The 13,388-nt window shown below is 44.0% G+C and overlaps 1 protein-coding gene across 8 annotated transcripts in view; it reads right to left on the bottom strand.

Moving 5' to 3' along the window:
* The window catches only part of FHOD3 (formin homology 2 domain containing 3), a 1,303,582-nt gene that overhangs the window by 27,497 nt on the left and 1,262,697 nt on the right, over positions 1-13,388 (bottom strand). For 5 of the 8 annotated variants that reach the window (XM_078687715.1, XM_078687717.1, XM_078687718.1 and 2 more), the window contains one exon: positions 5,165-5,188. The exons of the other annotated variants lie outside the window; for them this stretch is intronic. In XM_078687715.1, coding sequence (XP_078543841.1) covers positions 5,165-5,188 — 24 coding nt within the window. The remainder of the gene's footprint in view (positions 1-5,164; positions 5,189-13,388) is intronic. 8 annotated transcript variants of the gene reach the window in all.

Below are 13,388 nucleotides of genomic sequence, written 5' to 3'. Positions count from 1 at the left end.
TCACCACCCCCTTTTCTGAATCGCTTTTGGCCACTATAGGTGTGGCAGGGTATACTCAGACATGAGTCCCTTTCTCACTGCTCCATCAGGATTCAAGCAAGCCGGGCCGAAGAGGCTGAAATGCCAGAAACCGGTCCCCGGTAGCTTGTCTCCTTTCTGGTGAAGAATTGGCTTGGTAGTTTGGTCTGCCCTGTTCCCATGATGCACTGGGCCAGGGACAGACTAATTTGCATATAGCCAGGTTCTGAGCTGGGATGGGGCAGTGAGATAAATAACGGTGATGGATCAAGCCCTGATCTTTGGACTGGGTAAGAGTGGTCTGCTTAATTCAGACACTCTGTTCATCACCACCCCCTTTTCGGAACAGGAAGCAGGCAGCCTCTCTCCCTTCCCCTAAGCCGATCACAATGCTGCAATGGCAGCGGTGTGATTGGTGGGGATGCCACCCAGCCAGGCGCCTATGGAGAGGCCATTTTCTCCATGTAGGCTGTTTTGCTTAACGCCACCTTGCAAATATGCCCCTTTCCGCAGTAGTCCTCTGTGGCTAAGGGGCTGACAATCAATGTTCCAGTGGGCATTGCACGCTGTCCCATATTTACAACGATGGGGCAGCGCCAAAAACTAAGTCCAGGTAAAACCTGGTCTTGAAAAGAACAAAATATGAGGAGAAATTAATAATTTCGCCTTGTATCACCATCCTATGTGTGCTGCATTCTGCAGCACACACAGAAACAGCAAATCACCTTTAAAGATTATTATGTGCAAAACGGTGTCCCTTTCTGCGCATAAACAATTGGCCCTGCAAAGGCTGCCTGCCCTAGTGCTAGGTAGCTTTTTTAGCACCAGCACTAGGGGAAAAGCAGGGGGGTGCCGTATTTTTTGTAAATGTGGCACATCCCTGCATTTTGAAAATGTCAGAGCAGGCGTTGCCAAATTTTACGTTACACCACGCTCCAACATTTTCTTGTACATATCTCCCGAAGTTTCTTGTAATCAGACATGATAAACCTGTTTCGCCGTAAGAGGCCTCTGTCGAGAAGCCTGGAATACCACTAGCCTCTCCTACAGGAATCCCCACACATAGACTAGGTAAGCTGGCTAACTTGTTCAATTACATTGCAGCATTCTGATTGGCTTCTGGTCTGTCAGTAGCTAATTACCTGGGAGTTGCACAGGTGGAACTTGAAGAGCGTGCCTTCACTTTCAACTGCTTGTAGTTTTTAGAAAGGGGAGCAGCTATTAAACTGCTCCTCATTCCCACACACCAACAATGCCACTGGCCAGTCTGTGTGAACGGAGGGGTGTGACACAACCACAAGGAAAGGCCCTCCCTAGAGTTGAGGAGATGGGTCCTGCAGACACATGAACAGAAGACGCTCAGCATTCCTCCTGTGACTGGCTTATAATTATGACAACACCCTGGCGCGGAGGTGAAAAGTGCAAAGTTATGGGGAGTGACCTTCGTAGGAGTAGAAAAGAGCCTATGTTTTCCATTGCAAGCTGGCTCTATCCTTTCTGAAGATATTGGTTAGAACATATTTAGAATGGCGATGCTGGACACCCACTTAAGGCTGTGCCTGGTATATTTTTTAATAGGCGCTGGGTACAACGCCCGACCAGGCCTCTGAATTTCATTACAGTCTGCAGCTACATACGAGTCCTCTTTTCCATTCCAAACAGTTTCAGCTCAGTCGGTGGTTTACTTACAGGTCTTGAAAGTGAGAACAGCAACAACAGGTGTGCTGGTTCACAGCATTTTGCAATCTGCTTTTCTGCTGTTAGCTTTCTCTTTTTTTATCACTGTAATCAGTCAAATGCGGCAAAATCATGCAAGCTTCATCGTAAAAATGAATTCCAGAACAGCCTATGAAATAACACAAAGTACTTTTCATTGTGCATAACACTGTTAAAGACACCTCCAGGCAGTACACAAAGAGAGACGATGGAACCTGGTGCCAGGACAAGCTAAGACTTAGAATACCATGGAACAAAAGCCATCACAGTGCATTCCAGAGGCATGCTAAAATGGAAACGTCAGGGCATCAGTTTACCTGTTATGGAAGACATCAAAAAGTGAGGCAGGAGCCACTACAGTACTCTGAAACAGACTCAGTGAAGCTGATGTCCTTGTGGTATCTAAACATTCATGTTTAGATACCTGAATTTGAGAAAACAAAGAAAAGTGCTACCCGGCTGCGCCAATTTCAGCATGTGTGCTTAATAAATGGCAACGCCCTGCTTTCCCTTTAAACTATTGGAGGCGGCTAACAGTATAAGGTGCTGTAAACACTGCTATAAAAAAATAAAAAAATAAAGAAACATAACATAACAACAACAGGTTAGAGATGACACCGGAACCCCTAATTAACAGTTATATATATCTGGCTGTATGACACCACTTTGAACGTTGAGAATATTGGCCAGTAAAATACCACTGCAACTAAATCGCCTACCACTACTTCATCATGATGAGGACACATTTACTGTTCATAACGCCACATCAACATACCAGGTAAGGTCGAAGTACTGGATGCATTGCATGCACTACAGTGATGGTATACTATGCATATCCTTTGCTCTACCCCGTCCCCTCTCTAGGACCTTTCTATCAGGGGAGGCTCCCCAGCTATGGAAGAGGAGCATCGCCCCACTGCTGCTACCCAGCAGAGTTAACAGTGAAAAAGAAAATGATAATACAATTATGTTATTATCATTTTCTTTTTCACCGTTGCCTCGGCTAGGTAGTCGAGTTGCCGGCGGGGCCGGGCTGGGCCGTGCTCCTCCGCTTCAGAAGGAGGAGTTGTGGGAACTATAAAGTGAGGCCATTTTAGGCGGACCAAACCATCATGCGTAATTAGCATTTATCCACCCAGCTGTATTGTAGAGGCGGGTGGAGAAAAGCCACAGGCTCCCAGGAACTGTCTGAAGGGCTAACCAGGCCGCTCAAACCAATCAAAATCGAAATAGCATTCCCAGCATGAGAGCAGTGCTGGGATTGGCATCTGGGAGCCTGCGCAGTGTGCGCCAGTCAGGGCTCGGGAGAGAAGGAAGAGGCAGGGTCAGATAAGTCACAATGTATTTATTTATATATTTTTAAAGATATTTGAGGCCCCCGCCTCACTTCATTACCACCCTACCGCGTCGCATCAGGGTCAGCCGCCACTGCTTTCTTTGTGCATTTATCATAGCTTGGTAAAAAGATCCACAGCATGTACCTTTCTGGTTAACGTCAGCTGCTTAGTGCCATCTTGTATGACTCAAGCTCTCCATCTGTTTTGGAGGATGCTTGTGGCTGCTTTCTTCCCCGTTCATGCATAACTTTTTAGGTAAAGACGACAGGATGTGCCCAGTCAAGTAACTGGCATGTCGGAAGCTACCAGTGTGAGCATGTGAGGAGGCGTGAGATGCACATGCCTCTTTCACTTCTCTGCCGACCACTGACAAGCAGCTCTGCAAACTAGTATAAGCCATCTGCTTCACTTGCATAGGCCATCAGCTATCACTTGCCAGCTAGTGGTTTCTGGGGTCTGTAACTCATTAGGGACTGGCAGCTGGGTAAGGGAAAGGAACCACTTCTGGAAACGGTCATGGAGAATAGGCTGTGCCTTTCCACGGGCTGATGGAACAGATGTTGCCTAAAGGCATGAAACATATCACACCACCACTCCACTTTACTTTAAGTCTCAGTTACTGAATTTCATGCAGCGAGTCAGGTTATTTGAGGGTTCACTCCTACTAGATCAGATACACCACATCGGTGAATCACAAGACCGCTAGCACTACATCATGGGGCTTTAAACAGATAAACGATAAAAAGTGTAAGGGTTATGCAAGTTAATGGTAAGAGGGTTAATTAGTTACAAAGAAGGTAATGGTAACTAAGTTAAATTTATCAAGAGGGTTAGTGACGATTACCCTTAGATGATGCAATATACCACGATGTAGAGACCTACCATGTAGTGGATCTCAATATAGTGACGTACATTACAACTTTATTTGCGTACAGGAGCTGGTTTGCCCCAAAACTGTGCATTGTCAATTAGTTGCAGTCCAACACAGGTTCAAGAATGATATATGAATTCAACACTGGGGAATACGCCCTGTTGCTGTACAGTGTATCTAACTCAATAATATTCCCGTGCCGAATCATGGGGGTAAGGTGTATCCCTCTCAGGAAAGCCTGGAACACAGTTGCAACCACTGTGCTACCTCACTCTTAATATGGCAAAAGTTCCTGTAGAGAATCTTTATTCTTTATGGGTAGCAGACCCATGACAAACAACTAAAGTGTGACCAGAAACCACTGGTACTCCGTGACCTGTGAAACCTAACTCAAGATTGGGATCCGCAGAACAACAGTGCTTGTCCTTGACCATCTAATGGGGCAAAGAATATATACGAATACCTGTGCCTCTTAAAAGTCATTATTTTTTTTATTTTAGATTGTGACTACAAATAAGACAAACGTTTAGCCCGGTGGAGGAGTTGTGAAGTCATTAACTGTTGCTGTAACGATCCAGCATTGTATTCATGAAAATGTGTCCCACAAGGAATGAGTTCATTACATTATCCCAGGCTATGCATTATGAGGGAGAACACTCATTATTGCATTACGAGAACATAAACTGCATATTTTGAAAAAGCCATTGATAGATGCATATATAAATGTCAAATCCAACAAACTGATCTCTTATGAACTACAACAACATAAGAATATTCACAGAATCCCAGTATTTCAGACGTCTTTGTTACTTTCAGCGTGTTCGTTTTTATCAACATATTGGCAGCTCGTGCAGTACAGTCACAACAAACACCATAGCCATTTGATAATGCTAGCTCTGCTGCGGGTGCTGCAAACAGGGTCTCTGGTGACCAGTGGGTTGCGCCACTAGAGTGATTCCAGCTAGAAAGGTCCACAGGCGCAGTCCCAGACCAATGCTAAAGATTAGCAAAGAACATGCAGCGGGCTCTGTACAAGCAAATCTGGCAAACACTTCGTTATTTTGGAAAATGCCATTGTTTATGCAAAGAAGCCCATGACTGATGTACTCACAATCCACTTTCACAAGAGAACTGCGGCACTCGCCACACACCTAAGCACTCGGGTTAGAGGAACACGGCACACGGGTTCAAGGAACATTAAAGATCATTTTGATATCCATACCTCAAAATCATCTTCATCATCAGTCTACCATTGGGAAGAATAGGCAGGGAAAAGAATGAAAAGAATGAGGCGAAGGAATTACTGCAAGGGAAAAGTATAAGTCAAAGCAAAGTATTTATGCACAGAGAAGAGGGGAAGCAAAACGTTTTAGATTTTTAAAGAGGGCTTTCCAGAAGGAGTTAGCTTAGGTTTCAGGAACACATTGTTAATGTTCGTCTTTCCTTTCTCGAGGGCAGTACAGGATTTGTAAACATCCTTCATGCAGACTTCGGCAGGCCATTTCCAGAGGGTTTCAGGCACAGCTCTGAAACAGTTGATAGGCCTTTGCTACATAACCCATGTTTTCTATGTTATCTTCCAATCTTACTTGATAATCTTCTGTCACAATAACTAACACAATGGGTTTAACCTCCTATTATCCCAGAGATTTACTGGCAGAGAGGAAACTAGCTACATGACAAACCCATTGTTGCACAGCCTATTGTAATTCATGAACATACACTGTTTATACATTTCACCGTACCTGGAATGCGTACTAGAGGCTTCAGCAACCCCCTCTAGAGCCCTTCCTAAGGATAAATCAATGAAACTGGCACTTGGTCCTCTTGCTCAACTAGGTTTTCAACAAATTATCTCTTTTTTATACTGTCTGGCCCAAGGACTTTTCACTTTGGAAGTTTCATGACGCATAAAGTGGTCCGGTGACTTCCCAGTAGTAAAAAACCCTGTAAAAGGGTTTTCCTTTTATTTGGATGTGGGGTCCCTTTTCTTTAATCCCTCGGTGCACTGTTTTTCTGTACCTACCTTCCCTAAAACTCTTTGGTTCATTCGGGGAAGAGTAGCAATATATGCGGGGTGAATGGGGACACTTGGTTTAGGCCTAGGACTGGGAGGTGTCCAGAACTATTGCTGTAATTTACTTTTGTGGCCCTTGTCTATGATGTGACACTTTCTTTCTTGCTTATAGTTTTAAGGATAGATACCCCCCCCAAACTCCTTGACACTTTCACTTACCTTTTTCTTAAATTTTAGGAGTTTGGGAGTCATGATGATAATGAGTTCACCGGCAGCAAGTTGCAAAAGTCATGAAAACTGCATACCACTTCCGAGACCTTGTCTAGCATATTTTTTACGCTACCTATGTACTGCTCCATTTCTCTTATATATACCTTGGTAAAGAAAGGGCATCATCAGACTTCCTCAAAATCCATGACCTAACGTATGAAATGGACTTTGAAACCCATCAACATTTTTACTCCACAAGGCAAGCAACTGAAAGAGGAAAGGAAGCATTTTTATGTTCAAACTATGACATCACACTGCACCCCTATTTTTTTTTGTTATTTTACAATGAACTTCTAAAGCGCATGTTCACCAAAACGGTTTCATGGCGCTAAAGGCACAGAAGCAGATCGAAGAGATATTTTTTGTTGGCTTGTCTAAAGAGCCAGGTTTTAAAAAAGATTCTAAAGCACTCGTAGGAGGTCGTGGCTCTGATGTTATAGGGGAAAGAGTTCCAAACACTGGGAGCGAGCACAGCAAAGGTGGATCTACCCAATAGCTTCCCGTAAAATATGGGGACCTCTAAGAGATTGTGGTGTGTTGATCTAAGATTGCGCTTATGGATGTACTTCCGAATTCTGGAGGTCACAAAGGTAGGGCTTTTGCCCTGGCAGATTTTGAAAATAGTACATTCAGTTCTCTGTGCAACTGGGAGTCAATGTAATTTCTTAAACAGGGATTAAATATGGCAGTGTCTAGGAATCTGGCTGCTTGATTATGGTCAAGCTGAGCATTGGCATAGTCAATTTGCAACATGACAAGGGAAATTACAATCTGGATGATGGCCTCAAAAGAAAAAGAAAATCCAGATTTTTATTTTATGAAGCTGAAAGAAACAGGAGGAGGTCACTGCTCCAAACAGAGGCGTCATCGATAGATCTTCGTCAGCTAGTAACCGAGGCTCTTGACACCTATTTTTGGAACGGGAGGGGTACCCAGCTCCTGTCGCCAGACGTATGGACTCTAACAATGCAGTTTCTTTTTGACTATCACCACCTCGGTTTTGTCCAAATTCAATTTCAGGTGCAATTGTTCACAGTACAGCATACCAGTGCTAAGTTCTTCAATCCTTCATATAAGATGCAGTGACATAATCAAATATTTATTTACCATATTTTTACAGAATGTAGGAGCAGCAGTTGATACACTAAGCTGAATTTGTGAGCTAGTCACATATTAGGAAGCAAAGGAGTTTTGACATTTCAGCCAATGGACCTATTTGACACTCCACATCTCAAAGTGATTTCTACAGTGACATGATGGTTAGTGGTTTTCATTCTGAAGTTAGGCTGCGTGCACCCAGCAATTATCCGACCTAGTTGAAGCATCTTCTCAACTGTACCTAAGGGTGCGGTTTGCAACCGCAACTTGCAGCACACCAGTCCCTTCCAAGTCATCCAGAGTTTCAGAAAAGACATTGAACATTGCACACATCTTCCACCCTCTTCGCTAATAACCTTATTTGTGTCGTAATTCCATATCTGCAAAGAAATATCTCTTTTGCCAGTCTATCTTCAATCTGGCTCATACGCTCTGCTTTAGACCTACTTTCCTCTGTCTGATCCTTTCTTTCTTAACTTCTTAGGCTCAGCTTCACCCTATTGTATCTCTTTTCTCTCTACTTCTATAATCTTAGGCCCTCCCTATCCATTAGGACCTCAATCTTAAGTAATATGCACTGCACTGGGTCAATGTCAACTTATGTTGCATTTCAGTAGCCAAGCTATTTAGTGGGCTAAGGGAAAAATAGACTGGTGTGCCTTGGTACATTTAGAGCACATTGGGGAGTTGTGTAGGAGTGCATGTTTTGAGTGAATTCCTATGCATTTCTGTGTACAGTGCATCCCAGCAGAGAGGCAGATGTATCAATGTTTCATGCAGCTCAACACTGCAAGCCAACTTTCAAGAGGGAATCTGGCTGCACTTCCCTCCCGCAGCAGCACCAAGCACCCATCTTGATTGGTCTGGTGCTTTGTTCCCTGTAACAGAGCCAGACTGTCTCACTATGCGTACGGTGCCGGGATCTGCAATAGGGAACACCATAATGTCTTTGTGAGGACAGCATGGTTCCTCCTCGAGTCATCTTGAGGTTCCCACATGGGTGTGAACCGGAGCACAAAATATATGCCGCTTTTGTATGGTCTACATTATGCACCTCCCAGTGTGCCAGCCACGCTAATGCTCTCAAACGGGAACGTGCAATGGGCCAAAGGTGTTTTAATGGTTCACACTGACCTGTGTATGCATTCTGGCAGGCATGTTGGCAGTTGCTGCGGGGCCCTGGTCAACACAGTGAAGCAGGACCCTTACCTGTTTGAAAGTTTAATTTCAATGTCCTTCAGTGAAAGAATACAGGTGTCAGATCCAGCATCTGGCACCCCCTGGTGGTTGTTAGCTGCCCGCCATTAATAAGTAGGACAGCCTTGCTGTGAAATCTATAAATTAATGCATCACAGGGCCTATGCCCCGCCTCTTCGGGAGGGCCTGCATTCTGAATGTAGAGGTGATAAGCAGTGCCTGTGCGTCAGGCACATTGAGCATCTAATGTAAAAGTGAGTGAACTGCACTAGTGAGTGCTCTTTCCTGAGGTGCCGCAGCGACACATATTTGCTCACAAAATGTGTGTCCCTTACATTTGCATCTGACGTGAAGTATGTTGAAACTTGAGTATATTCTACAGCACTAAAAATGTAAAGTCATCAGGTAACATTTTAGTGTGTCAATATTCACGTGTCACAAAAAGTTAACAAGTTACAATAAAAGCGGTTAGCTCAATCATACTAAAGAAATAATTCCTATACAGAGCTATGAGTGCATAAACTCACTGTAAAGAAGGCTGCTGGATGTCTAAAAGATTTTTTTGAGGGAACTAACTTGACTAGATTAAAGGTCACAAATCTGAAGTGTTTTTAAGGACATTGCTCACTTTAAATTAATATGGATTTTTACCGCTGTGCGTCTAGGGCAGGCTTCTCGTAAATATTCACAATTTTATAGCAGGTAAAGCAGATGCATTTTATGTTGTCTTTTCCTATTAAAAGGCTTTATGTGTTGAGAACATATGGCTGAGTTACTAGAAATTACAATGAAAAATTTACCGGAAAACACACGGGGGGAGTGGAGGGGGGGGGGATGGCAGAGATGATAGAACAATAAATGGGTTTATTCAATGCAGAACACCCGGAAGCCTCTGGGAAGTAATACTTAGCACTGGCGTGCAAATCCTGTAGCGAGTCCATACAAGACAAAGCTAAACTCGTGCCCCTTGGTGTTTAGTTGAGCAGTCTTTACCCGTGGCCAGAATTGATTTTGATGGCATTTCTCAATTTAAAAAAATGTACTATTTTAAAAATATTTTCCTATTTCATTCACCCACTCGTATAGTTCCAGTCTCGTGTCCACTAGAGTCTCCTCCATTTTGTTTCACCACATTGCGCCGAAGTTATGAAAAGCCTCTCACAGAGGATGCACAGACAGGCAGGTCTGAGATGGGTTTATTTACCCATCGGCGGGCGGCATAGATCAGGGGGGTAGGGGCGGGAGGGGGGGGGGGGATTGTGAGGGTAAATAAAAACATTTATTGAACGTACCTTGCAGCGTCCTCTTTGCCACTCCTCCTGGTCGCCTCTCATCTCCTCCCTCCGGCAGGAACAGGAAGCTGCAGCCAGGCCCCCCTGAGCCAATTACAATCTTGCAATGCAGCGTTGTTACTGGCCTGGGCACCGTGGCTCAGCACTCAGAAGGGGCATGGGGGCCTGGGCATGTTCTTCACCCAGGCTGGAATGCAGCCTGCGTGGAGACGAGGTAAAGTGTGCATGACTGCTATGGTCCGCCCAAGAGGACCAGGCACCAAACAGTCACTGCACACTTGGGAGTTGGGGCAAACCACTCCTCGGATGCTCCGTCAGCCCTGCCTCGCAAAGCTGCCTCGCAAAAAGAAAACAAATGATAATAACTGAGTTATTATAATTGTATTTCTTTTTTATACTGCTGAAAATAAATAGTGGGGTGACGCTCCTGTGCCCTAGCGGAGGAGCCGCCACTGTTTACCACGACAGAACACGTTCAGTACCCTTGGCCGCAGCGCACCACAGTACAGGAAAACAACATCTGGAGTTGCAACAGAAGCCCCTTCATAAATGTGTCAGAGAATTCATCTATCGTGCGAGACAGAGGAAGGATGACAGGTCCCAATTTGTAGCCGTGAGGATGGACAGTGTTAACCAAACCGCATGTGACAGAAAATAAGTTTTCATATGAGGCAATTTATGTTTGCCAACAAAGTACGGATAAATGTATCGGCAGGCACTGACAAAACAGAAGCAAGAGGTGAGGACTAAATATAGACGGCGGCGACGACTTGTTTTTGCAGGAAATGGAGTTAGATTTCACAGGGATATTATTTCAAATATGCCTGCCATATTTTCAAAGTGAATACATTTTAGCTATCTTTTTATCCTTAATCAGTTCTCGGAGTCTTATTTATGTAAGGGGAAGAATTCCAGGAGGGAGAATCTGGTCTCTGTTTACACCCCGAGCCACCCACGGTAAGTGAAACCTGTCTAATCCCCCTTGCATTTGTAAATGCAATGATGCACATGAAACATTCCGCTAAGCAAATACTCTGTCTCCTCACCATCCCAACAGAGGAGAGCCAACGCCTGACACCCGGGGGCCCAAATCTATGGTAAAGGAGCAATCAGTTATATAGCGGAGGGACTTCATTTGAACACCACTGATTGCTTTTGGTTCAAGCAATAGTTTCCCCTTCCTGAACCCCATCTTTCGAACTAATGTTGATCAAGAGTGTAAGGTACATCTTTTTGGAAAGTCCTAAAGGGAAAAACCATTGGGGTAACCTTTTCCTACCTTCCCCACAGCAAGTGAGTCATAGGGGAAAATTCATGGGTAACTGAACCAACCCCGATTGCGCATATATTTGCTTACATGAGGCACTAACCTGAAGATGCAGCCTCTACAGCATTACACCATATCTCAAAACTTATTTCATTAATTGTAATGGGGTGACCCAGTGACCCTCAGAACCTGGGTTCTAAAGTGTAAGCAAAAACAATGGTTCTGTCGGATATCTTAGACAATTTCTTAGTACAATCATTAATCTATATAATTTTCATATAATTTTATAATACACATTTCAATGTGAAAGAGCACACCACGCGAACGTAGCTTTGAAAGATTATTCTTATTATCGATATCTTGCATGTATCAATCAAATGCAATGAGAGGCTGTCAAGGGCAGAAGTGACATGTAATCACATAGAGGGTGAAATTGTTTTAAGTGACTAAAAGTGACAAGTGATGTTGGTGCTGTACAAGGGGAAGTGAAAAAAAACACATTTATATACAAATACATAGAATTATCATCAGTCCATTTGTATGATAGTCACAACAAAGAAGAACTTTTTTTCTTGTTTTAGAGAGTTGTGGCTTCTTATGGACAGATTGACAGAGTAACGTCGACGTTTCGACCCTAGAATCTGGTGCTGATTTATTAGCAACTGGGGCGGGTCTTCATCAGGACAGGGGAAAGGACAGCCTGAGAGCAGTGTTGATCTATATACGTCTTCAATAGCTTCCATGAGGTGGCGGTGTCAGCCACACCGGAGATGTCCAGTTGTTAGTTTGGGTATTCTTCGTAGGATGAATCAAGGTAATCTTCACCAGCCGGTGAAGAGAAGGTAAGTGTACAACCGTACCAGTTATTTGGGAACGGCAAGGCTAGCGTCCTTCTGCGTCTTAGCTCGGCGTAGAATGGCTTATTTCAGCATTTTCTTAAACTTTTCTCGAAGCCAAGTGCCTTTTTAGACACGTCATCACTAAAGTAACTGGCTATTGCCTCGTTTTGAGTATGTGGTGTCATTATACATTGATTTGAATTTGATTGTGAAGAATTCTTGAAAAAACATAGAGATACTTCTTGAGAGGGGTCGGCTTTGCTTTAAGCCGACTGTGTGTAACATATTGGAAGGCTTTCTAAAAATGGAATATCTTCAAAGTAAAAGCCAAGAGATTAAGCAGTTTTTGAGACTGAAGTGTAAGTTATATGTAGACATTTGGGAAGTGAGACACGACTGTGCTGGTTGGTTATTTTTGTGTGACAGTTTCTATTCAGGGTGGTCTCTGACTATGCTATGTTGTTTATTTTTCTGCGCTGATGTGGGTCTCAATTCACAAGTCGTGGTCAAGACGAGAAAAACTGTCAAGGTAATTTTAGAGCGGTCTTTTAATGTCAAAATGTCAATGGCCTACCCCATTCCACCCTGCCACTTGCAGTACAGAGATGCGGCAGCTCCGCATACTCTCGATTTGTGCAACACATCCCACAGAGCCTATGGGTGCCTAAGACATAAAGGAGAGCAACGGTATATATCAACTACACATCAGAGGAGGCAAATAGGGAGGACCTTACTCTTGTCAGGAAGAAAGTAAGAGTTGAGAAGTTACAGTGGTTTAGCTCTACTTATACATGTCATACTACAGCAGCGAGACTCCTCAACAGTACAGCACAACCTTGAAAGGCAAATAGCATTCACTTAGCCACATGGTCAGCTCAAGCAATTTAAAACCTAGGTAATATTAAGTTGAAATTCATACCTAGGTATTAATAAGGACGACTTTTGTTATCTGTATGTTATGGACGCTGAGTTTATTTTTCCTGGGGTCTCCATTTCCCACAACACGGTGCACCAGGAGACGCTTACAGTAGCAACGAGGGGAGGGACTTTGACAAATGCTATATAGCGTGGCCCCAACATCTGCAGCACAGGATACGCCCAGACTAAGCCCCAGCTAAGGGTGGGCTCATCCTGTGCGTGTCAGCGCCTGGAAGAGGTTGGACAGGCCCATCCAAGAAAAGCCTTTCCATGTAATTGTGGGTAGCATGTGAGAGTAACTATATTCTTCCTTAGGCTTTGCCCCTCGGTTTTTGGAGTGTTATGCCACACTGATCATGGGGAAAAGCAGATCACCCAGGGCCTTGAATCCCCACACAAACATCTCCTTGAGTGGTTTTCTTCAACTTGCTGTGGGAATGTTAAACAGGGAAATAAAATTGGCTGAACAAAGACTTTCCTTCTCTTTCCCCCCTCCTTCACCCACGAGGACTCATTTGGAGCTCTTGCCTATCTCCCTGGAGGAGGGG

Source organism: Lissotriton helveticus, chromosome 4_1 (assembly GCF_964261635.1).
Source record: "Lissotriton helveticus chromosome 4_1, aLisHel1.1, whole genome shotgun sequence".
NCBI lineage: Eukaryota > Metazoa > Chordata > Amphibia > Caudata > Salamandridae > Lissotriton > Lissotriton helveticus.
Note: the sequence above shows the minus strand (reverse complement) of the source record. Positions and strands in the feature narration are given on the sequence as shown.